Genomic DNA, 27196 nt, shown 5'->3' with positions numbered 1-27196 from the left:
CTTTCTTTCTTTTTTTTTTTTTTTTTGGTACTGGGGATGAAACCCTGGGGCATTGTACCTCCAAGCTCCAATCCCAGTTGTATTTTTTCTTTTTCTTTTTCTTTTTTTTGAAACAGGGTCTCACTGAGTTGCAAAGGGCCTCGTTAAGTAGCTGAAGCTGTCTGGGAACCACGATCCTCTGTCTCTGCCTCCCAAATGCTGGGATTACAAGTGTGCGCCACCACGCCCGCCTCTATTATAATTCTTATAAGAGGCAAAGCAAGTGAAGATATGTCTATTAAAATTTCTATAAAGTGCTCACTTTGGGCTGAACAAAGTTCAAGGTCGCAAATGGTTAGAAAAGGAACAGTGATTGTTTCTGGTAATGGCTAGAAAAGGAACCATTTCCCCATGTGGCAGGATTATTAGTCCCTTTGCAGTGTACTTAGCATAAAAGAGATCGATAGGCGTGTATCTGCTGCTTGATGCTGGACGCAGTAAATACCCTAGTAGTAATGCTCGGGAGGGCCCTTGAGGGCCAACCAGGGTTTGCCTTCGTGCCACGCGCCTGTGCAGGTGGTGGTGGGGCCAGCAGAGGCCTCGATCTTGGTGCTACCGTGAGATTCCCAGGCTGGAGCCTAGGACCTGGGGTCCTGATCCTGGGGTCTTATGTCCCGGGGCAACAGAAGTTTGAAGAGTTGGGTTTTATACCAAAGGAAGTGACTGTATCAACAGGGGTGCTCACCCCACGAGTGCAGGAAAGACCAAAGGACTGGTTTCAGGATAAGTATGTTGTCAGAGTATCATAGAAAATGTGCATTTAGATGCCAGGCGTGGTGGCGCACACTTGTAATCCCAGCATTTGGGAAGCTGAGACCGGCGGATCATGGTTCGCAGGCAGCCTCAGCTACTTAGGCCCTCTGCAACTCAGTGAGATCCTGTTTCAAAATAAAGAATAAGCTGGGCATGGTGGCGCACGCTTGTAATCCCCACGCTTGGGAGGCGGAGATAGGAGGATCACGCAGGTTCGAAGCCAGCCGCGCTGGCTTAAGAGACCCTGTTTCCAAAAATAAAGTATGAAATAGGTCTGGGAGTGTAGCCCGGAGGTAGTAGGGCTTCCAGGAACCCCAGTACCCCCCCCCAAAAAAAAAAGAATAAAAACTAGGGCTGGGCTTTTAGCTCCGAGGTAGAATGCCCCTGGCTGCCATCCCTAGTACTGCGGGGGGAAAATAAAACCCCAAAACCCAAAGCTGTAGAAACGTGTTGGTCAGGTGGATTTGTCTACAGTGAGACCTGCATTTTTCTGGCGGGTGGGCCCCGAACAAGGAGCAGTCGGGGCCGTGTTACAAGACGGGTCCCCAAATAAAAGGTGTATTAGCTCAGCTCCTACTCACACGTGTAAGGTTCCCACGTATCATTAGCTGCTTCATGAGGAATAACACGTACTGCCAACTCGCTGCTTATTAATCACCCCTCTGACCAGCTACGAGTAATGAGATCTTGGCATACCGTGGCGTCCACATTTGTCTCCGTAAGCTGGCATCAGCAAAACATTCAAATACTGACACACGCCACAAAGTGCCCCGGAGCACGTGTGGGCGAAGACGAGATTTTTCGGCCCCTATATTTGGAAATCAAATCCTCCCGTCTCGTACGGAGCGGAGACATCATCGGTAAAGTCAAGGGGTGCCGACAGTGGTGCCGCTGCTAAGGGGGCAGGGGATTTTGTAAACGTTGGAAATGACGTGTCACTGAGGGGGCCCCCGGCCTTTCTCCGGGTTCTTGCTCTGATGCCCAGGCCGTTACCGTCGGAGGCACTGCCATGTAGAAATCGCAGGTTGAGCCGGGCGTGGTGGCGCACGCTTGTCATCCCCGCGCTTGGGAGGCAGAGACAGGAGAATCACGCAGGTTCGAAGCCAGCCGCGCTGGCGTAAGAGATCCTGTTTCAAAAACATAAAAAAATAGGTCTGGGAGTGTAGCCCGGAGACAGGGCTTCCAGGAACCCCAGTTCCCCCCCCCACACACACACACACAAAAGCACAGGTTGAGGGGAAGACAGGACATCGATGCCCTCACTGGCCCCCAAAGCTTCTGCCCAAATGAGAATTGTCTACAGCGTGTCCCGTTGGCGTTTCTGGTCACCACTGGGCAGGGAAACACCATTCTCTTGTAGACCTGAGACGCAGAAGTGGGGCATTTGTGTCCATTTTTAATGACTGACTCAAAATCGGTCATTCCAGGAGAAAGCTGGATCCTTGCAAAGCCCCGCAGAGGATTCTGAGCTCTGGTGAGTCTGATCCGCAAGGGTTGGGGGGAGCGTGGTGTGGAGAGTGTCCGTGGGGTTCACAGGAGGGTGATGAAGGTAGAATAGAGTGCTGTGTATGGTACAGTATGGTTGAAACCGTGGGCATTACAGGTGATTTTTGAGGAAAATGGGCATTACCCAAGTGGGTTCAAGGCGAAGCTAACTGAATAGAGGATTTATTTATTTTTTGGTGGTGGTCTGGGGTTGCTGGAAACCCTTCTACCTCCGGGCTACACTCCCAGACCTATTTTATATTTTTATTTGGAAACAGGTTCTCTTAAGCCAGCAAGGCTGACTTTGAACCTGCGCGATCCTCCTGTCTCCACCTCCCAAGCGCGGGGATTACAAGCGTGCGCCACCACGCCTGGCTTTGAGTAGAGGATTTAAAAACAGAATTAAAGACCTGGCAAAAGCACACCGCTGCCTTGATGCCTGAGTTCTTCCAGCTCTCTCAGACACAGGTATTTGATGCAGAATAAGTGTTTGTGGAATCAGGCGGATGCACCAGGCAAATGAGAAAGTAATACTAAAACCCGACAAGGGCGTGGCCCATGAGGCAGCGGCACTTGTGAACACAGATGCCCCCGGCCTGGCCGCATACTAGGGTAAATGCAAGCCCCCATCTCGTGGCTCAGGTTGCTTCGGAGGGAGCTGTGCTTTGCTGGCTCTGCTTAAGGTCACAGCTTCCCCTCACGCTACCTTCTCCGTCCCATCTCTTCCTCCTGTTCCCTCTTCTCCCTACGCCTTTCCCTCTGACACGTGGTGCCTTACATACATCACGCGTTTTCTTTCCGTCACGGGGAGTGGGGGGGGTGGGATCGTGGGTGTTGCGCTTTTTGGTTTGTTTGATGTAAGCCAAGTGCCAAGAACAGTTGGCACCGTGTAAATGTGTGGTGCCAGAATGAATCCACCCCAGGACAAGGCGTGGGGAAGGGACAGCTGAGATAATGCTCCTTCAGATACACGACGCGCTTGGGGAGGGAGCACGCCGAGGGGTGTGTGCGTGTACGGATGGATGGCTTACTTCTGACTCACGCCGCAATGTATAAGGAGCATTTTTAAAAAGAAAAGGGTTCTTCCTATAGGCCACGTGTTATCTTGGGTTGGATCCTGGAACGGATAAGAACATTCATGGAAAACTGGCAGAATTTGAATGCGGTCCATAGCTGAGTCATTAATACTAGGGTTAATTTCTTAGTTCCCTGGTTGGACAAGATTCTGATGCTGACTTAGGAAAAGCTGTGGGGTTGAACCCAGGGGCATTCTACCTCCGAGCTACACCCTAGCCCTATTTTGAAACAAGTTCTTACTAGGTTGATGAGTCCACTACTTGCGACTGCCCTACTTCAGACTGTCCTCGAACCTGCTGTCCTCCTAAGTACTGGGACCACAGGCGTGCACCGCCACACTCGCCTGAGCAAAGGCTCTTCAAAACACCCCACGATCTTGGCAGCTCTTCTATCAAGCTACGATTCAGGAGAAAATACTTAATGTGAATTAATCCGAAGAATCTTAAGCTTCAGCATTTAATGAGTAAAAGTTTCTGCAGCCGGGCGTGGTGGCGCATGCTTGTCATCCCAGCATCCGGGAGGCTGAGCCTGGAGGATGGTGGTTTGCAGACAGCCTCAGCTACGTAGTGAGGCCCTTTGCAACTCGGTGAGACCTTGTTTCAAAAAATACAAGCACTAGCCGGGCGTGGTGGCGCACGCTTGTAATCCCCGCGCTTGGGAGGCTGAGACAGGAGGATCGCACAGGTTCGAAGCCAGCCTCAGCTACTTAGTGAGGCTCTCAACAACTTAGTGAGACCCTGTTTCCAAATATAATATAAAAAGGTCTGGGAGTATAGCCCGGAGGTAGAAAGCCTCTGGGTTCCACCCCCAGTACCACACACACACACACACACAAAATAAAAGCACTAAAAATAGGACTGGGGGTGTAGCTCGGAGGTACAATGCCCCAGGGCTCCATCCCCAATACCACGAAAATGAATTCTGTTGGAGCTGGGCACGGTGGTGCACGCATTGTAATTCCAGTACTTGAGTGGCCGAAATGGGATCACAGGTTAATAGGCAGCTTCAGCAATTTGGTGAGACCCTGTTTCACAATAATGCACACACAGCTGAGGGTAAAGCTTAGAGAGAGACCGACTACCCCTAGGTTCAACCCCCAGTAATAATACACACACGCGCGCTCTGTTGAAGTAACCTTTCTGGACAAGTCCTGACCACTCGGTGTGCAGCCCCCCGGCTGCCCTGTGAGCCGCTGTCCCACACGACTCGCCTGTCCCTCTCCTCTCCTCCCAGGGCTCCTGCTCCCTTCCAATACCCTAGACGCTGTAGGTATTTCTGGCACCATCGCTGTGGCCTATTTATGTGAGGACGGGGCAATTGGTTCTTGTCTGGATACCGACAGTGCCGAGAGTGGGACCTGGCGCAAAATTGCTGACCATTCCTTAGTCAAATGCATTAAGTGTATGGCTTAGGTTTATGAAACAATAAATCTCTTATTTTTGTGTGTACATGAAATGGAAAGAAAACATGAGACCTTCTAGATGGGGCTGCTAAATCGATGCACGCCCGTTGCTCTTTGGGATGGGGTTAGGTATGTGTGTGGGGTCCCGGGAGCGGGTGAGATGGCGCTTGTTCTCAGTGACCACCACGGGGATCCAGAGCCTGTCATCTTGCTAACGCCCCACCTGCCCTTAGAGGCTTCCTCTGCAATGAACTGTCACATTTTGCAACTCCAATGACTTGTTCTTAATTTTTAAGAAACTCAAGAAATAAGAAAGGAAGCAAAAGAAAAGCTTCGTATGAATCCTTAAAACCTGCAAAGAAATCACCTTGTTTGTCCTTAGAAGAAGTCGACGCTGAGGAGCCGCCCCCTGCTCACCTTCTCTTTAGAACCCAAGCGACTTTTCTGCTCAGGACAGTGCTGAAAGCCAAATCAGCTTTCTTAAGTCACAGATGTTTGTCGTGTTGCCGTGGTGATGAGACAGCTTGTTTCCCATGAGGCAGTGGACGACGGAAGAGGGCTGTCATCGTGGGTACCAGGAAAATAGTGAAAATACACAGCCTGGAAGTGGTGGCACCCACTTGTAATCCCAGCATTTGGGAGGCTGAGACAGGAGGATCACGGTTCACAGACAGCCTCAGTTACTTAGGCCCTTTGCAACTATCGAGACCCTGTTTTACAATAAAGAATAAAAAATAGGGCTGGGGGCGTAACTTGGAGGTTGAAGGGCCCTGGGTTCCATCCCCAGTACTGCAAAAAGAAAAAAAAAAAAAAAGAAAATGCAAGAACGTTGATTGGTTTGGGCACGGTTGATTCTGTTTATTTTTTGTGTGTATGTTCTTAAACTCCCTTTCGAACATGGTCTCCTGCATTCAAAATCTTGGTTTCCTTTGTTGCCTCCCTAAAGCACCAAGACCAGGTGACACCCTCAGCTTGGGCGGGGCCCTGCCTCTGCTGAGCGGCTGCTTCTAGCTTCCTGCCGGCCAGTGCCTTCCCCCAAACATCTGTTTCATTAAAATGCAAACACACGGTTCCTTAACTGCAAAACCTGGAGGGGGGGGGGTTGGAGGGTCAAGGACAGCTTCAGCAAGTAGTAAGACTCCCACTAACCTAGTGAGAGCCTGTTTCTAAATTTTAAAAAAAAAAGGGGGCTGGAGGCATAGCTCAGAGGTAGAATGCCCCTGGGTTCCATCCCAAGTAGCACCAAAAAAAGGTGGGAAGGCGTGCACGTGCTCATTGCATAGTGCTGATGCGCTCTGTCTGCGTGGTCCTGATGGGGGTATCATCTGTTGCAGGAGCATCAGGAGAGCGTTCTGGGCAACACCATGCAAAGTGTGGTTGCGCTGCTCAGCAACCTGGTCGCCTGCAAAAATTCGAACATGAAGCTGCTATATGAACAAGGTATGTGCTTCTTAGGATTCGTCTCCAGTGCCATCTGGTTTCGCCCATTTGGAAGCGTCTTTCTCTTGCGTAGCAAGGACTCGAAGTTCTGTGTAAAGTTGGTGAGTCAAAATACATGAGAAGAATCTTTAATTAGGATACGACCGGCAAAAATCGAACGGTTAGCCGGGCGTGGTGGCGCACACTTGTCATCCCCGCGCTTGGGAGGCGGAGACGGGAGGACTGCGCAGGTTTGACACCAGCTGTGCTGGCTTAGGAGACCCTGTTTCCAAATAAATATATAAAAAATAGGTCTGGGAGTGTAACCCGGAGGTAGAAGGGTTTCCAGGAACCCCAGTAGTTACTCCTTCCAGTCAAAATGAACAGATATGATCCAAAGCTGCTTGACAAACACGTTTGGGTGAGGTGCAAGCGGCTTTTCTTCACATCTTATGTCTATTTTTTTAACATCTTACATGTTTTTTTTTTTTTTTTTTTGGTGGTACGGGGTCCTGGAAGCCCTTCTACCTCCGGGTTACACTCCCAGGCCTATTTTATTTTTGGAAACAGGGTCTCTTAAGCCAGCACGGCTGGCTTTGAACCTGTGAGATCCTCCTATCTCCGCCTCCCGATCTCCGCCTCCCAAGCGCGAGGATTCAAGCGTGTGCCACTTTGCCCGGCCTTACATGTATTTTTAAAGTCATACGTCTGTTCTTTTTTAGTGTGTGTGGTGCTGGGGGTGGAACCCAGGGGCATTCTACCTCCAAGCTACACTCCCAGCCCTATTTTTTATTCTTTATTTTGAAACAGGGTCTCACTGAGTTGCAAAAGGCCTCACTAAGTAGCTGAGGCTGTCCACGAACTGCGATTCTCCTTTCTCAGCATACCTTGTGTGTAGGGTGTTAATTGCTGAGTCACTCTCCGAGTTACATAGAATCTGCAGCCGGAGTGTAGCACCCAGCGAGGAGTGCAGAGACCTGGGCAGGCAGTGCCCTCGACCCCGGGGTCTTGACAAACAGAAGATGCGGGAAAATGAGAGGATTCGTGCTCCGAGTTCAAAGTGAGGGGCGTCAGGCTCTGGCCGCGAAGAGCTCTCTAGAGTAACTTAGCCAGCTAACTTGTGCGTTCCTTTGTATATTTGCCTACTTTTGAGGGAAACTTTATTGAAGTCTCAAGGGATGGAGCAGGTCACGGGAACAGCATGTGGGGAGAGACATGTTCTCTGTGTCTTTCCTTCCCTCTCTCCTTTCCTGTTCCGATCCGGCCTGTAAGAGGCGGCGAAGCGCGGTGGCAATGTGCAGACGGGCTCCGGTCGGCCTGCTAGGCTGCCCCAAAAAGCACTTGAGTGGTCACAAGCTGATTCACTGACATTATCACCAGCATGCAGCTATATTAAAAAAACTTTTTTCTTTTTTTTTTCTTAAACATTTTCATTTTTAAATGAAACATTCAGGGGAAGAGCTCTAAAACAACGTAACAGCTTCTGTTTGTATTTGAAAAACACCGGCGTTGTTAACATTTGCAAACGGGCGGCTGGCGCATCACTGTGCAGTGACCTTTGAGTAATGGCCGTGAATCCCAGCTTCAGTTTCACCGGTGGCGCTGTCAGGTTAATGGATCTGCAGGACACGATGCCGGGCCAAAAAGCAGCAGCGCCTCCGAGGGCGCGTCTCAGGACTGTGCTCGTCCTCAAAACACAGTGCCCGCTTCCCACCGCGTTTATTATTCAACGGACTAAACTGGTGTTTACTCAAGAGGCCAGAAAATCACTCCAGGAGTTGGGTGGGCGGTAAAAGGGAAGCCAGGCGTGGTGACGCACGCCTGTGATCCAGGTACACGGGAGGCTGAGCGGGAGGACCGCGGGTTGGCAGCCTCAGGTGTCTTCCTAACGTTGGGGAGCACTGTTGACAGTCTCCAAGATGGAGTGCTGGGGTGGGGGGAGTGGCTAGAGTAGAAGGGCCGTTAAGCTGTAAATTGTTTCCCCTCCAAGTGCTTCCAAGATGTGCCGAGACACACAATCGCTTTTATCCCCTTCTGTCCCGGCTGCTGACGCAGGAACCGAGGATGGGAACGTGGACTCGGGCAGGTGACATTTGCACAGATAAAGATGCGAACAGCTGGCTCCCGCGTTTCCCTTTAAATGACAGGATTGGCGCTGGGGAGCGTCTGCAGCGCTGCTCTTCATATCCCCGGTTTTCTTCGGGGCAAATGTCTCCTGCTAGGCGGCCATGATCACAGCCCGTCACTGCCATGTCCCACAGACAGTGGGATGCTTCAAGCAGAGCCAGTTACGAATGGGATTAAAACAGTCATAAAACTTTAGAGAGGTGTTTAGTAACTCACTTACAGATCATGAAACAAAGCTAATCGTCCACCTTCACGGGTGAAGTGCTCTCCCCGTCTGCGGGCCGCTGCTGTGACTTTTCGTCAAATGTCAAGAGATCGCTTAGATTTCAAATGTCTTCGTGTGCTTTCTATCGTGGCAGCCTGTAGAATTTCAAACTCCTAAAAACCCAGGTCCCCAACGAGCAATGACAGCATTAACAATTTTTTTTAAAAATAAAAGGCGAGGCATGAGCTGCCCTTGCAAGGCGTATAAATTAGTAGTGATCGGCAAACAAGGTCTTTCCGGTCGATCGCACTGAGCTTTGAATTTGATCCAGTTCTGTGTGTGTCAGTCGCTGGCTGTGAGCACTGGCTGCACCGCAGGCCCCTCGTTGGCCGTCCCGTTACCTGTTGCCACCGAAACTGAGTGTTCTGGACCGCAGAGCTCGTCTGTCTGCCCAAGAGTTCCCCTTGTGTGTCTCTGCCTCCCTCCCCCACCTCGGTTACCTTTTCTTTTGTAAACAGTTTTTAGGTTTCTTTCAGTTTCACTGAACAAACCTTAATTGAGTCATGGAGTATTTGGAGATGGGGGTTCTTGTTTTTGTGGTGCAGGGGATAGAACTCGGGGGCATTCTACCTCTGAGCTCTACCCCTAGCCCGTTTTTTTATTTTAATTTGGAAACACGGTCTCAGCAAGTGATTGAGAGCCTCACGAAGTTGCGAGGTGGGCTTCGAACCTGTGACCCTCCTGTCTCAGCCTCCCGTGTACTGGGATTACCGACATACGCCACCACACCCGGCTCCCTTAAAATAATCTGTCCAAGCTTTTGTACTATGACAGGAGCCCGCCTCGTGAGGTGCAGGAGCCGCCCAGCGCACTCCCGCTGGAAGGGGCTCAGCGGGCCTGAGGTGCGGATTCCAGCCAAACCCTCTTCCTTCCCTGAACTCTCCCCGCTGGCCTCGCTGTTCCTTCCAGAAAGCTGCGCGCTGAGCCCAGGCCCCGGCAGGCTGACATCACTGCTTCCCACGGTCTGCTCGTTTTCAAATCCAGACACCAGGTCTGCAGAGGATTTTAAAGTTCCATTATCCCAGGATATCGCCTATCCTTATAAAACTACTTGGAGCATGTTATATTTCTATACAGATTCCAATTGAGTTTTGGCTGCAAAAACATTCAAATGCACATGAAAATTATTTACAATTCTTTTGTTAGGTATCTCCTTTCTTGAGGTTTAACATGCGTGTGTTGAAGTACTTGAATTTTAAGCATACCGCTTTGCAAAGCTTCAGAGATGGAAGATCAACACACAGATCTGGATAAAGAACCTATACTGGCCAGGCGTGATGGCGCACGCTTGTAATCCCAGCATTTGGGAGGCGGAGACAGGAGGATCGGGGTTCAGACAGCCTCAGCTACTTAGGCCCTCTGCAACTTAGACCCTATTTCAAAATAAAGAATAAAAAAGTAAAAAAGTAGGGCAGGGAGTGTAGCTCAGAGGTCGAATGTTCCCGGTTTCAGACCCGCAAAAAAAAAAAAAAAAAAAAAAAGTGTTCCAAGTCAGTGTTTCTGCCCAGAGCTAATCAATCAACCTTCTGACTTTTATCACTCTCGATATGTTTTGCCGATTTTAGGAAGCTGTGTTGGGGATGACAATGCTCCCGTTCTGTCTGGCTACCCGCAGCATAGTTTGTGAGTCATTCACTTTTTTTCTTGCAGTCCTGTGGATGGAACCCAGGGGCATTGTACCTCCAAGCTACATCCTCAGCTCTTTTTTTTTTTTTTTAATAATTTGGGCCTCAATAAGTAGTAGCTGAGGCTGTCCGCACACTGTGGTCCTCCTGTCTCAGCCTCCCGAATGCCGGGATTACAAGCCTGCGCCACCACGCCCGGCCCATTGTGCTCTTAATTTGTAACACTCCTGCACATTGGTTGGATATTGTGTATTCTCTTTGTGGGTTTTGTATGGTCATTTGTAAAGTCATTTGGTCTTTTTGGTCGTTTGTAAAATTGACTTCTCTTCTTCTGAACTCAGGGGCATTCTTCCTCTGACCTGTATACCCCCAGCCCTTTAAAAATATTTTTGTTTTTCATTTTGAAACAGGGTCTTGTGAAGTTGCTGAAGTCAGCCTCCAACCTTCCATCCTCCTGTCGCAACCTTCTGAGCACTAAGATCACAGTTGTGCATCGCTTCTTATTTTTAAAAGGTTTTTCCTCTTTATCTTCTCAGCGTACAGACGTGGGACTTTAGGGAACCATCGTAGTTCCTTCAGCTGCCTCATCAGATGGTGCCGGAATGGGTTTCTCAAAATGTTACTCTGTAGTGGTTAATTTCTCACAGGGAGTTAAAGCTTTGCCTTTACTTTTTAGGGGCAGCTAAAGTGTGCTTTAAGAAGGTGCAGAGCCGGGCGTGGCAGGGCACCCTTGGAATCCCAGTGCTTGGGAGGCTGAGACAGGAGGATCCCAGGTTCGCGGCCAGCCTCAGCTACTTTAGTGAGGCCCCCTCCACAACTTACCGAGACCTTGTTTGAAAGCAGAGAATAAAAAAATAGGGCTGGGAGTGTAGCTCAGAGGTAGACTGCCCTCCCTGGGTTTAATCCCCAGTTCCACAAAAAAGTGGGGTGCTATAAGTCTGTTACATAGGGTACTGACAACTTATATATAAAACCTTAGAATCTTTTTGTAAAGAGAAAAAACTCTTATGCCGTCTTCAAGTTTAGCACCAATTTTAACACTTGAATCATGAGAAAAGTCATAGAGGGTAGATTTTTCTCTGCTCTATATCATTATAAAATATTACAAAGATTTGCCTACACTTCCAAGATACTGGCGCTAAGCCAGGTCTGGGTGTCACATATCTGTAATCCTAGTACTTGGGAGGCTGAGACAGGAGGCTCACAGTTTCGCAGCCAGCCTCAGCAGTTAAGTGAGATCCTGTTTTCAAATAAAAACTAAAATAGGGCTGGGGGCTTGTCTCAGAGGCAGAATGCCCCCAAGTTGAATCCCGGTACCAAATAAAATAACCACGTCATTGGCTTCGTGTGTGGAGAGGGGCGACCCTTGGCCCAGGTTGTCCGGATCCAGCTCCTGGCGCGCTGGCACTCGTCCACCCTGACCTCTCGGGCAAGATGTAACCCTTCTGCCTCAGTGGCCACACCTGCAATGCTGGGCTTCATTATAATATCCAACATGGGTTGAAGGTGTGGGGAGAGAGGCCGAAATACTGCACGAAGCCAGCGCTCTACAAGTGTTACCTGCGTCTACGGTTATGTGTGTGTGTCTAGTAAATGTTACCGTTTTCCTTTGCACGTTGGATATTCTGCCATTCGGTGGCCCTCTTGCAGTAAATCGCCCATGAACAATGCCAGGGGTAAATTGTGCTTGAGGTGTTATCTTTGTGGCCTTAACATGAGTCTTTTTTTTTTTTAATTTTTTTTATTCCAAGGCAGCTGTTCTAGCAGCGATTTTGCTTGTACGGGTCTTACTAAAACAGTTTTCATAAATAAGTGATTTATTCTCTATCTCTTCCAGCAAATCTGTTCTTTAGGGACTCACAGAAAAAGCAATTATTTGAATATACACACACACACACACACACACACACACACACACACACACACACACACACACATATATATATATTGGGTGCTACTGGGGTTCCTGGAAACCCTTCTACCTCCTGGCTACACTCCCAGACCTATTTTTTATATTTTATTTGGAAACAGGGTCTCTTAAGCCAGCGCGGCTGGCTTCAAACCTGCGTGATCCTCCTGCCTCCACCTCCCAAGCGCGGGGATTACAAGCGTGCGCCACCACGCCCGGCTTGAATATTTCTTTACGGGAGTGGACTCTGGAAATGTTGAGTGGACTTGTCTTTGAGAGCAGTTGTGTGGCGATCTAGTTCAAGGCGCGCATTCGAATACTTTCCGCTTCAGATCGTTAGCAGTGACTTGTAAACGGGGCCAGCGATCCTTACTGATAGCAATCAGGTTGCACTTTTTTTTGGGGTGGTTTTGTCGTTTGTTGTTTTTGTCATCTGAAAAACACCCACTTTATTTGTTTTCCGCAGCGGTTTAGTTTCCTGGATTCTACTGTAAAATATGAAACCTTGGAGGGGCTTCTGAATATCATTAAGTTTCAAAAGATGGAGCAGTAGCTCAGCATTGGACGTCTGTACTCGGGTTCCTGCAGTTAAACGGGTTGCCACCCCTCACGGGTGCACGTGCCGAGGTGTACGTAGACAGTGCAGTGCTCTGACCTCTCCCTCCTTGTCTGGGCGGGGGGGTGGTCATGTCGTCCCACGGAGTTGTGTTGAGAATTAGCATCGGCCAGAGATGGCGTTGGGAGTCTGCTCACCTTCTTCTCTTCTGGGGACAGTATGTGTTTATGTGTGAAAGACAGGCCCCCGAGACCTGCGAGCAGCCTGATTGAAAGCAGCGACTCTCCTGCGTTTTGAGATCGAAAACTGCACACACGCGATGTTACCTCCAAACGCACGCTTACAGCTGCATTCATCGACCTAAGTATAACTCCGTCTACGTGGCTGCATCCAGATGGAGACAAAGCTAGTCTGAGCACTCTTGAGCTGCAAGACGATGGCTCTGTTTTCTTCCCTAAAAGCTATGTGTAAGAATACATGTGATTAGTTACATTCAGGTTGCTGTAGGTGACAGGCCGGGATCTGATCATGATTTTTCTCCTTTTGCGGCCTGTCAGATTTAATCAGCAGGTCGTCAGACATTGATGGGAATTGAAAGCCGAAATTCTGCCCCGTGCCTCACATTAGCATCCATCACTCCGCAGGCGGGAGGCGCTTCGTGGCCAGAAGAACAGAAGTGGCTTTTCTTGCCATTCAGCCATTTGTTGATTGGAAACTGACTTCGGCCACTGATCCAAGCACCCGGCCACTGCGCTGGGCCCAACATGGGGTAAAGCAGCGGCCCCCGTCTCGACGGTGTGTAGAGTCACCGTGTCGTGAGCGGGGTGGGGCAGTGTGTGCAGGACGCCGCTTTCCTCATGAGGATTCAGGAGCAGCAGGGACAGGGAGGGCATGAGGGAGAGTCGAGCCAGTTGGGGGGCTTCGCTATATGACCAACTGAATGCCCCCACAGATTACATAGCTTTGTTTCTACTGAGTGACTTTTTGCTTTGTTTCATACATTAGGACACAATGGTTCTTTTCTTCTGCTGACATAAAAAATGTATTCAATTTCATGAGTTGAGGTTCTAGAATTTTTAGTGCCAGATCTTCCTAAGGCTTTGCTTACTTTTAAAATGTGTTTACATTTATAAGTAAGATTTAGATCTTTTTTCCAGAAAGATAATACTGTTTTATATCATTTTAGTACATTGGAATGTCAGATTTTAGTTATTAGGTTGTTTTTGGTTTTTTTGGTGGTACTGGGGTTCCTGGAAACCCTTCTACCTCTGGGCTACACTCCCAGACATCTATTATATATTTGGAAACAGGGTCTCTTAAGCCAGCAAGGCTGGCTTCTAACCTGCGCAATCCTCCTATCTCTGCCTCCCAAGCACGGAGATTACAAGCGTGCGCCACCACGCCTGGCTAGGTTGTTGTTTTTAAAGGACACAGCTGGGTGAGATGGCGCACACCTGTAATCCCAGTACTTGGAAGGATGAGACAGGATCAGAGGTTTAAAACCAGTCTCAGCAATTTAGGTCCTCTGCAACTTAGACCCTTTTTCAAAATTTAAAAAAAGGGCCGGGCATGGTGGCGCATGCTTGTAATCCCAGCATTCAGGAGGATGGGCTTTGCCAACAGCCTTGCTACTGAGTTGAGGTCCTTTGCAACTCAGTGAAACCCTGTTTCAAAATAAGAATACAAAATAGGGCTGGGGGTGTAGCTTGGAGGTAGAATGCCCTTGGGTTCCATCCCCAGTGCTGCAAAATAAAAAATATTTTTTTTAAAGGGCTGAGGGTATAGGTCAGAGGTAGAATGCCTGCTAGGTTCTATCCCTGGAAGTCCCTCCCCCCAAAAAAGACACAAGCCAGGTGCCTTGACCTACTCTCATAATCCCATTGCTTAGGAGGCTGAGTCAGGGGGATTGAAGATTCATGGCCAGCCCCATCAACTTGGATGCTTTTTCAAAATAAAAAAAATAGGGTTAGGAGTGTAGCTCAGAGGTAGTGTGTACCTGGGTTCAATCCTTAGTACCCGAAAACAAAAACCCCACACGTTAAATAACTCATAAAGCGTGTGTACTAATTACATGTATGTTATACTTTTAAGCTCAATATGATCTGAAAAGAGGTATCAAGCTTTGGGTGGTTTGACCAGCTCAGACTCGCCATTCTCAGTATGCTCGATATTCTAAGCTAAGAGAGAGGATGTCTGAACAGATCTAGGCATCCTGCGGGAGGTTCGGAGCACAGGCCCATGGAGCTCGGCTACTCTGCTTTCTTGGTGTAGGTGAGCAGGTCTCAGGAGGTGGAATGCTCCCCTGCCCACCCCGAGGAGGAACCGCACGGTGCTTATTTGTGTCGAGCGTGACGGGGACACTGCACCTGTCTAGTTGCGTGTCTTTTGTTGACCTTGGCCGCTTCCTGGTCTCTGGATCCCGGGTGCTTCCGTGGCCGCCCTGGGGGTGGCCGGCTAGCCCTAAGGTGACAGGTGACGTCCACCTCCATGAGATAGTTTTTTAAGCCAACCTGACTTATTGTGAGTTTGGGAATCAGACGGTGGTATAGAGAGCAAAGCATCGCTTCTTGTAGAAGACGGGGGAAGATGCCAGTCGCAGTGAGCTCGGTACACCACGGAAGCACTCATCGGTGATACCGCCATGGCAGGGTGGCACCGGGTCGTGGCCGTGCGCCTTTGTAGAGCTCGTGAGTGAGCCTTACCTCTCCTTCATAGATATTTACCTGGGGGAACTTTATGTACAGGGTGTAAGAGAAACAGAAAACTCTCAGGGTCGTGGAGCGTCTCGGGAGCGGCAGCAGGAGTGGGCTGTACACCGCCGCTGTCACACGCAGAAGGTCCTCCGGCAGCAAAGACGGTGGGCGGGTTCACAAGGAAACGCTTTGTGAGATGTGAAAAGCCGCAGAATTCTACATGCTCATGCGGCAGCCGGTGTTACAAAGCTCGAGAGCAAAATTAAGCAGCACGTCGAGACGTTTGCACAAGACTACGGTGCAGGCAAAACAAGAATAAAACACTGGAAATCCAGAATAATTGTTTAGGGAGGACTGTCAAGGGAGACTAGGTAGAGTTGAGGTTTTCTCTTTAGTTAGTGTAATGTTCTCATGTGTTTTGTTATTATGCCTTGTAATTTACTTATATGCCGCCAGTATTCTTTTGGTTATATCAAAATATCACAAAATTAGGTAATAAAAGAAGAGCAGAGCCGTAATTAGACGGTTTAGGAAATACTGGCTCAGGGAGGGCTTATATCATGGCGGTTTAGTTAAGCGCTTCTCTATGGCTAAGGTGAACGGGTTTCAGTTCTTTTATTAACAAGGAAGGGGGCGAAAGATCAAATACGAATGAAAAGATCAGGGAGAAGCTGGTGTGCTTGCCAGAGTGGGAGCCCAAGGCTGTAGGTAGCCAGACAGGTTCGAGTTGTGGGAGGCAGGACCGAGGGCAGAGGGTTCGGTTACGCTCTGCAGCGGCCCCTCCCCTGGCTGGAGTTGTCCCCCTGGCGGCCTGCATCCCCCAGGGAGCGCAGGGGCTGCAGGGACTGGAAGGCCAGGCTGGGGCAGTGGGATTCCAGGCAGGAAGTCTGTCATTTTAATGTGTGTGTGTTTGTGTGTGTGTGTGTGTGTGTGTGTGTGTGTGTGTGTTATATGGTTTTTTTTTGTTTTTTTTTTTGTGGTACTGGGGGTGGAACCCAGAGGCTTTCTACCTCCGGGCTATACTCCCAGACCTTTTTTATATTTTATTTGGAAACAGGGTCTCACTAAGTTGCTGAGAGCCTCACTAAGTAGCTGAGGCTGGCTTCGAACCTGTGCGATCCTCCTGTCTCAGCCTCCCAAGCGCGGGGATTACAAGCGTGCGCCACCATGCCCGGCAATATACATATATTTTTCTGCAGTACTGGCATTCTGTCTTCAAGCTACACCCCCAGCCCCATTTTCTTTATTTGGAAACAAGGTCTTGCTGAGTTGTGGAGGGCTTCACTAAGTAGCTGAGGCTGGCCGGGTGAACCACGATCTTCCTATCACAACCTCCCAAGTACTGGGATTACAAACATGTGCCACCACACCCGGCTGAGAATTTCTGCTCCTAAAAACTAGACAAATTTATTCAAATGCAGCCGGGCATGGTGGCACATGCTTGTAATACCAGCACTTGGGAGGCTGAGACAGGAGGATTGCACAGGTTCGAAGCCAGCCTCAGCTACTTGGTGAGGCTCTCAGCAACTTAGTGAGACCCTACTTAAAGAATACAAACTGGGGCTTGGGGGTGTAGCTCGGAGGTAGAAGGCCCCCGGGTTTCATCCCCAGTACCGCATGCACACACGCGCACGCACAAAAGGAACTTTCCATTTTATCTTCCGTTGACTTCTGTTATTTTCTATTTACTTTGGACTTATTTATTGCTTCTTTTCCCCTCGTTTTTAAGGTGGGAATTTATAGACTTGTTGTCGAAGCTTCTTTTTGCAGTTTCTAAGGCTATAGATGTCTTCTTAGGTACTGTGGTATTCTTGTTATCATTCATTATGAAATATTTTGTATTTTGTTTTCTTCTCTGACCAGTGAGTATTTTAGAAATATGCTCTGAAATTTCCAAGTATTTGTGAATTTCACAGTCTGTTGTTCCTGCTCATTTATTTCTGGCTACATTAGAAGAATACGTTCTGTAAGAGTTAAGTTTCTGCGATTTATTGATACATTATCTTGGGCTGGCATGGCTGTCTCTTGGAGAAAGTTTCACTTGAGTTGGAAACTGTGTATTCTGCAGTCATTGGGCGCTTAGTACTCTACCGAAATGATTGGTCAGGCTGCTCGAAATGATTGGTCAGGCTGCTCGGGTTTTCTGTGGCCAACTTTATTATATACTGACTTTTTTTTTTTCTAGTACTGAGAGAGAAATGTTAAAATCTGGCAACCAGGTCTGTTTCTCTGCTTATTTATATCGCTTTGCTTTATGGATTCTGAAGCGTAGCTATTCAGTGCTTTTATATTTAACATCATTGCGTGGTGATGATTAACACACCCTATGTGAACATAAAAGTTTACCTCTGACTTCATAGCAGATTTGATTTTCAGAAATTTGATAATATCCTTAGTGTCAGCTTATCTGGAATTTTCTTTGTGGGTTTTGCTTAGCTTGAACTTACAAAAAATATATATATATGTGTGTGTGCATTTTTGTGTGTAGGGGTCTGGGGATGGAATCCAGGGGCATACTACCTCTGAGCTACACCCCCTGCCCTATTTATTTTGAAACAGGGTCTCATTAAGTTGCAGAGGGCCTCACTAAGTAGCTGAGGCTGTCCGTGAACTGCGATCTTCCTGTCTTAGCCTCCCAAATGTTGGGATTACAAGCATGCGCCACCATGCCCAGCTTAATATGTATATATGTGTATATATATGTGTGTGTATATGTGTATATGTGTGTATATGTATACGTATGTGTATATGTGTGTATGTATATGTGTGTATGTGTATGTATATGTGTGTATATATGTATATATGTATGTGTGTATATGTATGTGTATATATGTGTATATATATGTGTGTATATATGTATATATGTATGTGTGTATATGTATGTGTATATATGTGTATATATGTGTGTGTATATATGTATATATGTATATATGTGTATGTATATGTGTGTATGTGTGTATACATGTGTATATGTATATATGTATGTATATATGTATATGTATGTGTATATGTATATGCATGTATATGTGTATATGTATGTGTATGTATATGTGTATATGTATGTGCATATGTATATGTATGTATATGTGTATATGTATGTGTATGTGTGTATGTATATGTGTATATGCATGTGTGTGTATGTATATGTATATGTGTATATGCATGTGTGTATGTATATGTATATGTGTATATGCATGTGTGTGTATGTGTGTGTGTATATTTGTATATATAATTATTTTGTGGTACTGGAATGAAACCCAGGGGCCTTCTACCTTGGCTATACTCCCAGACCTATTTTCTATTTTAGTTGGAAACAGGGTCTCACCACGTAGCTGAGGCTGGCTGCAAACCTGTGCGATCTGTGTCAACCTCCCAAGCGCTGGGATTAAAAGAGTGTGCCACCACGCCTGGCAGGCATAGATTTTGTTTTTACCAAATCGACAAACTCTGGCCCTTTATTTTGGCTCCCGAAGCATAGGTGCACTCACTTCCTGGAAAGACTGCCTCAAGGGACGGCCCCGGCCGGCCGTGCAGGGAGGAGCAAGTTTGGAGTTTCCGTGGGGGACCGTGCTGAGGGAGAAGGCCTCCATTACTCCTCAGCAGGATCAGGCAGACACGAGGGCGACTGGACCGCTCTGGGGCTCCCTGCACTGCGAGCAGGGCTTGGCTGCGCTGCTGAGCCAGGCGAGGGAGGAGACCCCAGCACTTCCCGCGGCATCCTGTAAGGGTCCTGGCACCCCAGGTGGGGACCAGCATGAGAAGCCGGCAGGACGGTGCAGAGTCGGGGTGCTGAGAAGGGATGACCCGGTCCTGCCGTGCGTGGGAGTAAGCGTCTCTCGAGCCTCCTAGCCGTGACCTCAGTCGTGCAGAAGGAAAGGAGGAGACGCTGGTCTGTGCTGTCAGCAGGATGCGGAATGGATGGCGTCTTAGGGAGGCACCACGCCAGTTGAAGGCTTTCTTGGGGGTTCAGATGTGGGCACGTCCGCAGGCTGGTGAAGAGGGGTGTGAAGGAAACAGTGGGCAACTTGTGGGGAGAGGGCTTGGGGGAGGCAGAGGGTCTGCCGAGAAGGACCCCTCCTACTCTGAGACCTCCAGGAGGGATGCCCGGCTGTCACTCCTCAGCTCCGGGACCCGATCTCCACATCCTATCCCCATGCCAAAGCATCAGAGCTGGACCGTCGAGCCTGGCATGGTAGCGCCCACCAGCGGCCATGTGGGGCTGCTTTTCTTGGTGTCTGGCTTCCCATGGCTCAGACACTTGCCCAAAGCTCTGAAACTTTTCCTGAAGGCAGAACAGACCTCAGGGTAGCGTCAGGATGCACTCCGACTGGGCATTACGCAGGCTCCAACCCAAGCAAATTAAGTTTCCAGCCACAATTAAAAAGTGCTTCAAGTCCTGCCAATCATTCTTCTTGTTAATTTTTTACAAGATGCAAAGTATCTGTCATTTCCGATCACAGGGGCAATGCATATTCATTATGAGATTTAAATAATGCACAGACATATGAAGTTGAATCGTCCTCGCCTCCCAGCGCTGACCCTGGCCATCCGTGTGCACGGCGCTTACCCAGCGCCTCAGGGTGAGGGCGCCGGGTCTGGGTAGCCTGCCTGGGTTCACGTCCGTCCTCCAGTTCTGAATAGTCTTTCTCCGGTGCCGGGAATAACTGGGTGCCTGAGGAGGACTAGATAAAATGACATGGAAGACAGCACGGTGCTTGGAAAGTAGGAAGGATTCTTACAAAAGCTCCTCTCTGCAGAGGGAGGAGCAGAGACTCCATCGAACTGATAGGGTTTAGGAGAGGGAGGAGTGTGGGGATGGGGCATAAAGAATATAATAGTTGGAATGATGCTGTATGTACGAAATTACCAATGCCAAGCTGGGCATGGTGGTGCACACTTGTCAACCCCAGCATTTGGGAGGCTGAGGCCGGAGGATCGGGGTTCGCAGACAGCCTCAGCTACTCAGTGAGGCCCTCTGCAACTCAGTGAGACCCTGTTTCAAAATAAAGAAAATATAGGGCTGGGGGTGTAGCTCAGAGGTAGAATGCCCCTGGGTTTCATCCCCAGTACAAAAACAAAAAAAAAAATTAGCAATACCAAAACAAAAAAATTTACTCTCAACCACCTGTAACGTATATACTCATAAGTGAATAAGTGAACTGGATTATTGTGTTAACCTGACTTTCCATAGTTTGTCATAGACATCATTGTCGTGTGTGTTCTGTTTTCTTCCATCATGGTGTCCGGTCTCTTCATTTTCCTCTTTCCAAGTCGTTTCTTTGCTTGTTTAGCATTTCCAGCACCAGCCAGGATGGGCGTGTGCCGAGGGCACCTGTCAATTAACTGCCCCCAGGAGTTGTCGCGAAGGCAGGGGATGATGGCAGGACGGCACACCTGCTGTGCGCCAATCTGAAAAAAGATTTGCAAAATAAGATGTCAGCTAAATGCTTTTTCCTTTTTTTGTGTTACAGGGGGTCGAGCCCAGGGGCATTCTACCTCCGAGCTACACCCTCAGCCCTAATTTTTATTCTTTATTTTGGAACAAGGTCACACTGAGTTACAAAGGGCCTCACTGAGTAGTAGCTGAGGCTGGCGACAAACTGCAGTCCTCCTGCATCAGAACTCCCGAATGCTGGGATTACAAGTGTGCGCCACCACGCCTGACTTCTAGTTTTTTATTCTTTATTTTGAAACAAGTTTTCACTAAGTGGCAGACGGCCTCACTAAGTAACTGAGGCAAGCCGCCATCCTCCTGTCTCAACTTCCCAAATGCTGGGATTCAAAGCATCCACCACCAGGCCCAGCTAAAGCACTCATTTTTATATCGGCAAAACATTTTTAAGATGGAGCGCCGGGCGTGGTGGCGCACGCTCGTCATCCCCGCGCTTGGGAGGCGGAGACAGGAGGATCGCGCGGGTTCGAAGCTAGCCGTGCGCACTGGCTTAGGAGACCCTGTTTCCAAATAAAGATGTAAAAATAGGTCTGGGAGTGTAGCCCGGAGGTAGAAGGGCTTCCAGGAACCCCAGTACCACCAAAAAAATAAAAAAATAAAAAAAAAGATGGAGCGCCTTGGTGCCGTCCCACCCCTTCTTGGTTACTCTCTTAAGCTCCATTTCTCCAGCCATGGGAGGGTGCCAGCTTTGCCCAGAAGCCTCCCTTTGCCTTTCTTGACCTTTTCTGTCCCTAGGTACGTTTTAATAAACACACCGGGAGGTGTTGCGGCCACACCTTTCGGCTCTCTAGGTGGTCTTCTTTTCCTCCTCTCCCATCCCCAGGCATTTCAGCTGGGTCACCGCGCTCGGGCGCTGTCTGGCACGGGACCTGCCATTCTTCACGGGTACCTCCTTCGACCCTGTTGGTGTCTCTGAGACTAGCATCGCCTCTGTTCCCTCTAAGTTCTCCTTAAAAGCAGACGTCCCACTGGACTGACTCCTGGGGACTTTTTGCTTCGGTGCTGAAGCATTGATGAGTTTGGGGAGGGAGGTCTCTCCCACACCAAAATTGAGTAGTTTTGGTTTTCTTTGGTCCTGGGGATCATTGAACCCAGGTGCATTCGACCACCAAGTTACACCCTCAGCCCTTACAACAAGCCTTTTTAATTTGGAAATAGGGCCTCACAAAGTTGCTGAAGGTCTTGCTTAATTGCTAAGGCTGGCCTCACGCCTATTAACTGTTAGGAAAAATTGCATTGAAGTTTGTGAGAGAATTTTAAGATTGAATGCCTTATGACTTAGTATTTGCCCAAGAGATTTGACACCAGTATATCAAAGAGCTGTCTTCATGCCCACATTCAGTGGACCGCCACTTGTATACCCGAATCATAGGATCAACCCAAATTTCTATATTTGTTCATCTGTCCTTCAACAGATGAACAAATACAGGGAAAGTGATACGTGTCCACAAGGGAATAGAGCGGCGTCAGAAGGGCCTCTGTGCCGGGTTGCCTGCGGTCTCCCTCGGCGCCGTGCACAGGCTTGTGGGGCAGTGTGCCGGAGCCCCCCGGACCCCCGCTCACATGCCACCATAAGCGCTTAATACTCCATCCCGACATGTTGAAAGGAAGCCAAAATTCTTTAAGTCAAAAGTACCCATGAATTGCTTTGCATTCATTATAACCAACTCATCAAAAAACCCAAGAACTTGTTGTGTATTAATTATCAGCAAGTCCCTAAAGGAGACTCATGCCCAGAAGTTACTCTCAGATGTCTAATGCTCTGGGAATATTAATGCGCAGGGCCTGTCCCAGCCCCGGTCACTGTGTCCTTATTAGCTTCCTCCTTCAAAATCTGCTGGCGTCGAGAGCAGATACAAGGGCACTCTTTGAACTTCTAAGCTTTGGAAAGCGCCCTCTATTTCTGTCCTTCATGATTCGAAAATAGTATCCAAATGTAACCTGCCAAAATAGAGGCTTCCTCCTGGATAATTTTATATCTACATCATGCAAACTAGTGATCATTTCCTTTTGGCTTGATTAAAGTCAACCTAAAGAGCCCATCTAGAAAAGGTCTATAAAATCTAGGGCCGGGCGTGGTGGCGCACGCTTGTCATCCCAGCATTCAGGAGGCTGAGATGGGAGGATCGCAGTTCGCAGCCAGCCTCAGCTACTTAGTGAGGCCCTTTGCAACTCAGACCCTGTTTCAAAATGAAGAAAAATTAGGGCTGGGAGTGTAGCTCGGAGATAGAATGCCCCTGGGTTTCATCCCCAGAACTGCAAAACAAACAAAACTAACCTATAAAAGCCTAATGGGATGGCACATGCCTGTATCCCAGGGAGGCTGAGATAGGAAGATCACTGGTCTAAGGCCAGCCTCAGCACTTAGGCAACATCCTCTTTAACTCTGAGACCTTTTTTGAAAATATAATTTTTTTTTTCACCTCAGAGCTATACCCCCCAGCTCTATTTTTAATTGTTTTTATTTTTCTTTATTTTTATTCACTAAGTTGCAGACAGCCTCACTAAGTAGCTGAGGCTGTCCGCAAACCGCGATCCTCCTGTCTCCCAAGTACTAGGATTATGAGCGTGCGCTACCACACCTGGCTTAATTTTTAAAATTTTAAGACTGAGGTGTCATTCTGTGGTAGAATTCCCCTGGGTTCAATCTCTAGGGCCAACAAAAACCAGTTCTGTAACTGGTAATATGTGATAGACATTATGGATAAAACTTCAGATGTTACGGGAATGTTTTGTCCTGGTCTTTGGCTTACCTGTTTTCTTAATAATGTCTTTTGATTTGCAAAAGTTTTAATTTTTCATGAAGTCTAATTCCTTTTCTTAAAAAAATGAATCAAGGCTTCTTGAGTCCTAGGAAATCTTGCCTGCCTCCTAATTATGAATCTTATATTTCTTCTTGAATTCTATTGTATGATTTCGTACGTGGTTCTGTGATTCATCTGAAATTTTTGCATGTCACGTTAAATAGTCTTAAGATTTTACCCTCCCCACCACCATGGGTGCAGACTGTTCTAAAGATTTTATGTTTTCTGAAGATTTACCTTGTTGAAATTTGGCCATAATATTTGGGTTCATTCTTGAACTCTGGCAATAGAAGTATTTTATGAACTTGTGATTTTTTTTTCTTTAAGAGATATGTATTGCTTTGTCTGCTGCATCCATGGCCCCGGAGCAGCTCCATTCCTAGTGCTCAGACAGTGGTCTATAAAATATCATTGGAGAGGGCAGCAGGTGCCCGGTGTGAGCAGGAATTCTGCGAGACAAACTTGAGCACATTCATAGCAGAAGCAGGGACGTTTTCATGGCCAAGTGACCAGAGACGGGGCACACCGAGCAGAGGCGGGTGGGCAGGAGAGAGGAGAAGGGAGAGGAAGGTCACTTGAAACCCAGGAGATAAATGCTTTAAAAAAACTCACTGTGCTCGCAGCAATGCTACCAACTGAACTAATTATTAGTAAATTTTGACAGTTCCTTTGCCCCCCCGCCCCGTCCCTGGTAGTAGTTAATAATGCAAAGTCATTGTTCTGAAAACCAATAACAGGAAAGAATAAACATTTGTCTTTTCCTTCTAGAACCATATTTTGTGATACCCAAATAGCTGATAAAGGAGGTTCTTTGTAGGAGAAAAATCGGCTTAAAATACTTAGGGGAGTTTGAAAATGACCGACCATCTTGGCAGATTATCGACAGAGCGGTCATTAGTAGATGACACTGGATGGACAGCTTTCTAATGGGCGAGTTAGACTGATAGCTCCTGAACCCGTGGATTAAGTGTAATGTCGCACAGATGGTGTATCTCTCCAGATAAGACGCAACAGGAAATACAAAGAAACCATTCCTAAGCGTTATTGCCAAATGAGTTCAGCCCAGATCAAGGCTCTGCGTCTAATTACCCGCTTTCAGGAAATCTAAGGATATAACAACAGCCTTGTGAGGCTGTCTATAAGAAGAGTGCTCGGATCTTTCCAACAAAGAGAAACTTGGACAGCTGTGGGCGGGAGGAAGGCTATTAGAAATTAACACTGAAGGCCGCTGCAAATGGAATGCGTGAACCTAGTTTGCATCCCGATTCAAACAAACTCATCGTAGAAAGAATTTTGAGACAATGAGCTTTGAGCACAGTCTGTACATGCATTCTATTTTTTTGTGTGTATTATATGAATTGAACCCAGGAGCATTATAGGTCAGAGCTGTAACCCCCATCCTATTTTATTTTGAATTTTCAAATAGGGTCTCAGTAAGTTGCTCAATCAGTTGCCAAGGCTGGCGTCAAACCTGGCATCTGCCTGTGTCAGCCTCCCCAGTATTAGAATTACAGGCGTGCCCCACCACACTGAGCTCCGTATTGAGTGTGTTAATTTTATTAAATGATAATGGCAGTGCAGCTAAAAAAAATGTATTTGTTAAATGAGAAGCGTTTACAGGATAAATGAGATAATCAGTATTTCCTTTAAAGTGTTTTTTGTTTTTGTTTGTTGTTGTTGTTGTTGTTGTTGTTTTGCGGGTATGGGGATAGAACCCGGGGGGATTCGACCTTTGAGCTACACCCCTAACCCTAGTTTTTATTCTTTTTTTTAAAAAAGACCCTATTTTATATTTTTATTTGAAAACAGGGTCTCCTAAGCCAGCGCGCGCGGCTGGCTTCTAACCGGTGCGATCCTCCTGTCTCTGCCTCCCAAGCATGGGGATTACAAGCGTGTGCCGCCACACCCGGCAAGGGATATTTGTTTTTATGATGAACAATTGAACCAGGAAAACCATGCGTTTGGACCCTGCAGCGAGAGTTCCAGCATAGACAACACTCAAAACTCAGGCCACTTGAAACCCTGTCCGCGGGTATTGCTGGGGCGACGTTTTTGCCCAGTTCGTCCCTTTTTTCCATCTCATCAGAGCGTGGCAGTTGTGACCTCTTCTTTCCGCATCTTGGGAGGCCGTCCCGCACAGCAGGAATGGGGGATGACTGAGTTCCTCCTTGACCCTCTCTCTGTCCTTGAAGGCTGAGTGAGACCTGGGAGCACTGTGCTTGGGAGTCCAGCACTGTGTGCAGATGGCCGCTGAGGCCGCCTCCGCCTTCTGAAGGGCCACACCCTGCTCTGCTGCTCTCAGCTGGACTGCGCCAGGCTAGTCCCTTCACCTTTGACCCTCTGTGTGACCTAGAGTCGCAGGTGTTGGGGTCAGACCCCGCAAAGCCCGCCCGTCTGGAATTGTATTTTACCACTTGCGTTTGGGGAAATGGTTGGGTTCAGTTCCTGTGGCGGTAGGACAGGGACCAGCTTCATTGTGTCCTGTATCCGAATCGCCTGGAGGGCAAGTGCCCTTTAGCAAGTGCCAAGCCCCATTCCCGGCCCAGAGCGTGGCCTGGAATCCTGTATCGTGCCCGTCCCCAGGCCTGGTGAGCGGGTCTGCACACCCCTAGGGCTGTGCAGCTGGAAGAGCCGGCCTTCTGTAGCTTTGCCTGGCGTATCTCTAACGCTTTGTGATACGCTTTTTTGTGTTCCCAGGACTCGTCAGTCACGTCTGTCACCTGTTCTCGGAGACGGCCACGCTATGCCTCGACGGGGAGGACCAGAGCCCCAGCGAGCTGGCGGCCACGCTGCTCTTCTCCCTGCTGGGCGTCCTGCATGCCATGCTGACCCACACAGCGGGCGTCGTGCGGCTGGCCCTGCAGGTGAGCCGCCCCTGCGCCCTGCCCCCTCCCCCTGCCGCGTGTCACCTTTGGCCTGGCTGCTGGCCTGGGTGTCCAGTGGCCTGGAGTCGGGGTGAAAGGTGGTGTCCTTGAAGGCTGAGATGGGAAACAGTGGAAGATTCTTCAAAGACTCATCACCTGAAACGCAATGAGTCACGAGTCACGTAATCCATTTCTCGAAGGCTGTATGCTGGGGATTCTTCTGCAGTCAAAACTGGTGTCTGCGTCTTATAGAAATTTCTTTAAAGTCAGAGCTGTGAAGGACGCCTGTGCGTAAGTTAGATGGCCAGATTAACGAGGCACCTTTCTTGCTGGGGAGGCGCGTGGTATGATCCAGGTACGGGTGCTGGGAGTGAGCTTTGGCTGAGGTCGGACTGGAAGTCAGGACTGTAGTCCCCGCCCTCGGCACGCCCGTGCGTGACTCAGAGCAGGCCCCAGTTTAACTCCCGCGTGTTGTACGTGACAGATACACAGGCGGAAAGAATAGCATGATTGTGGCTTGCTTGCTCGTGTGTCCGGGTACACGGGTCCTGCGGGCTGGAATCCGAGTCAGGTGCGCCACTCTCGACCTGCGTGACATGGGCAAGTTACTTCCACGTGCCAGCGTCCTCGCCTGTAAAGCACACGTGGTAGCTGTATCAGAAACGGCAAGAAGGACACTTGCCTTCTTGTCCTCGGGCCGCGTTGTGGGCACGAGGCTCTCTGGGA

At 48.5% G+C, this 27196-nt stretch overlaps 1 protein-coding gene across 1 annotated transcript in view; it reads left to right on the top strand.

The window, feature by feature from the left end:
• The window catches only part of ULK4 (unc-51 like kinase 4), a gene marked incomplete at both ends in the record, with an annotated part of 268478 nt that overhangs the window by 150340 nt on the left and 90942 nt on the right, over positions 1-27196 (top strand). Inside the window, 2 exons of the mRNA XM_080715872.1 lie at positions 6091-6196; positions 26304-26470. Coding sequence (XP_080571998.1) covers positions 6091-6196; positions 26304-26470 — 273 coding nt within the window. The remainder of the gene's footprint in view (positions 1-6090; positions 6197-26303; positions 26471-27196) is intronic.

Source organism: Muscardinus avellanarius, assembly GCF_963383645.1.
Source record: "Muscardinus avellanarius genome assembly, chromosome: 18".
In the NCBI taxonomy this organism is placed as follows: domain Eukaryota; kingdom Metazoa; phylum Chordata; class Mammalia; order Rodentia; family Gliridae; genus Muscardinus; species Muscardinus avellanarius.
The sequence above is the reverse complement of the archived record's forward strand: the minus strand, read 5'-3'. Positions and strand labels throughout refer to the sequence as shown.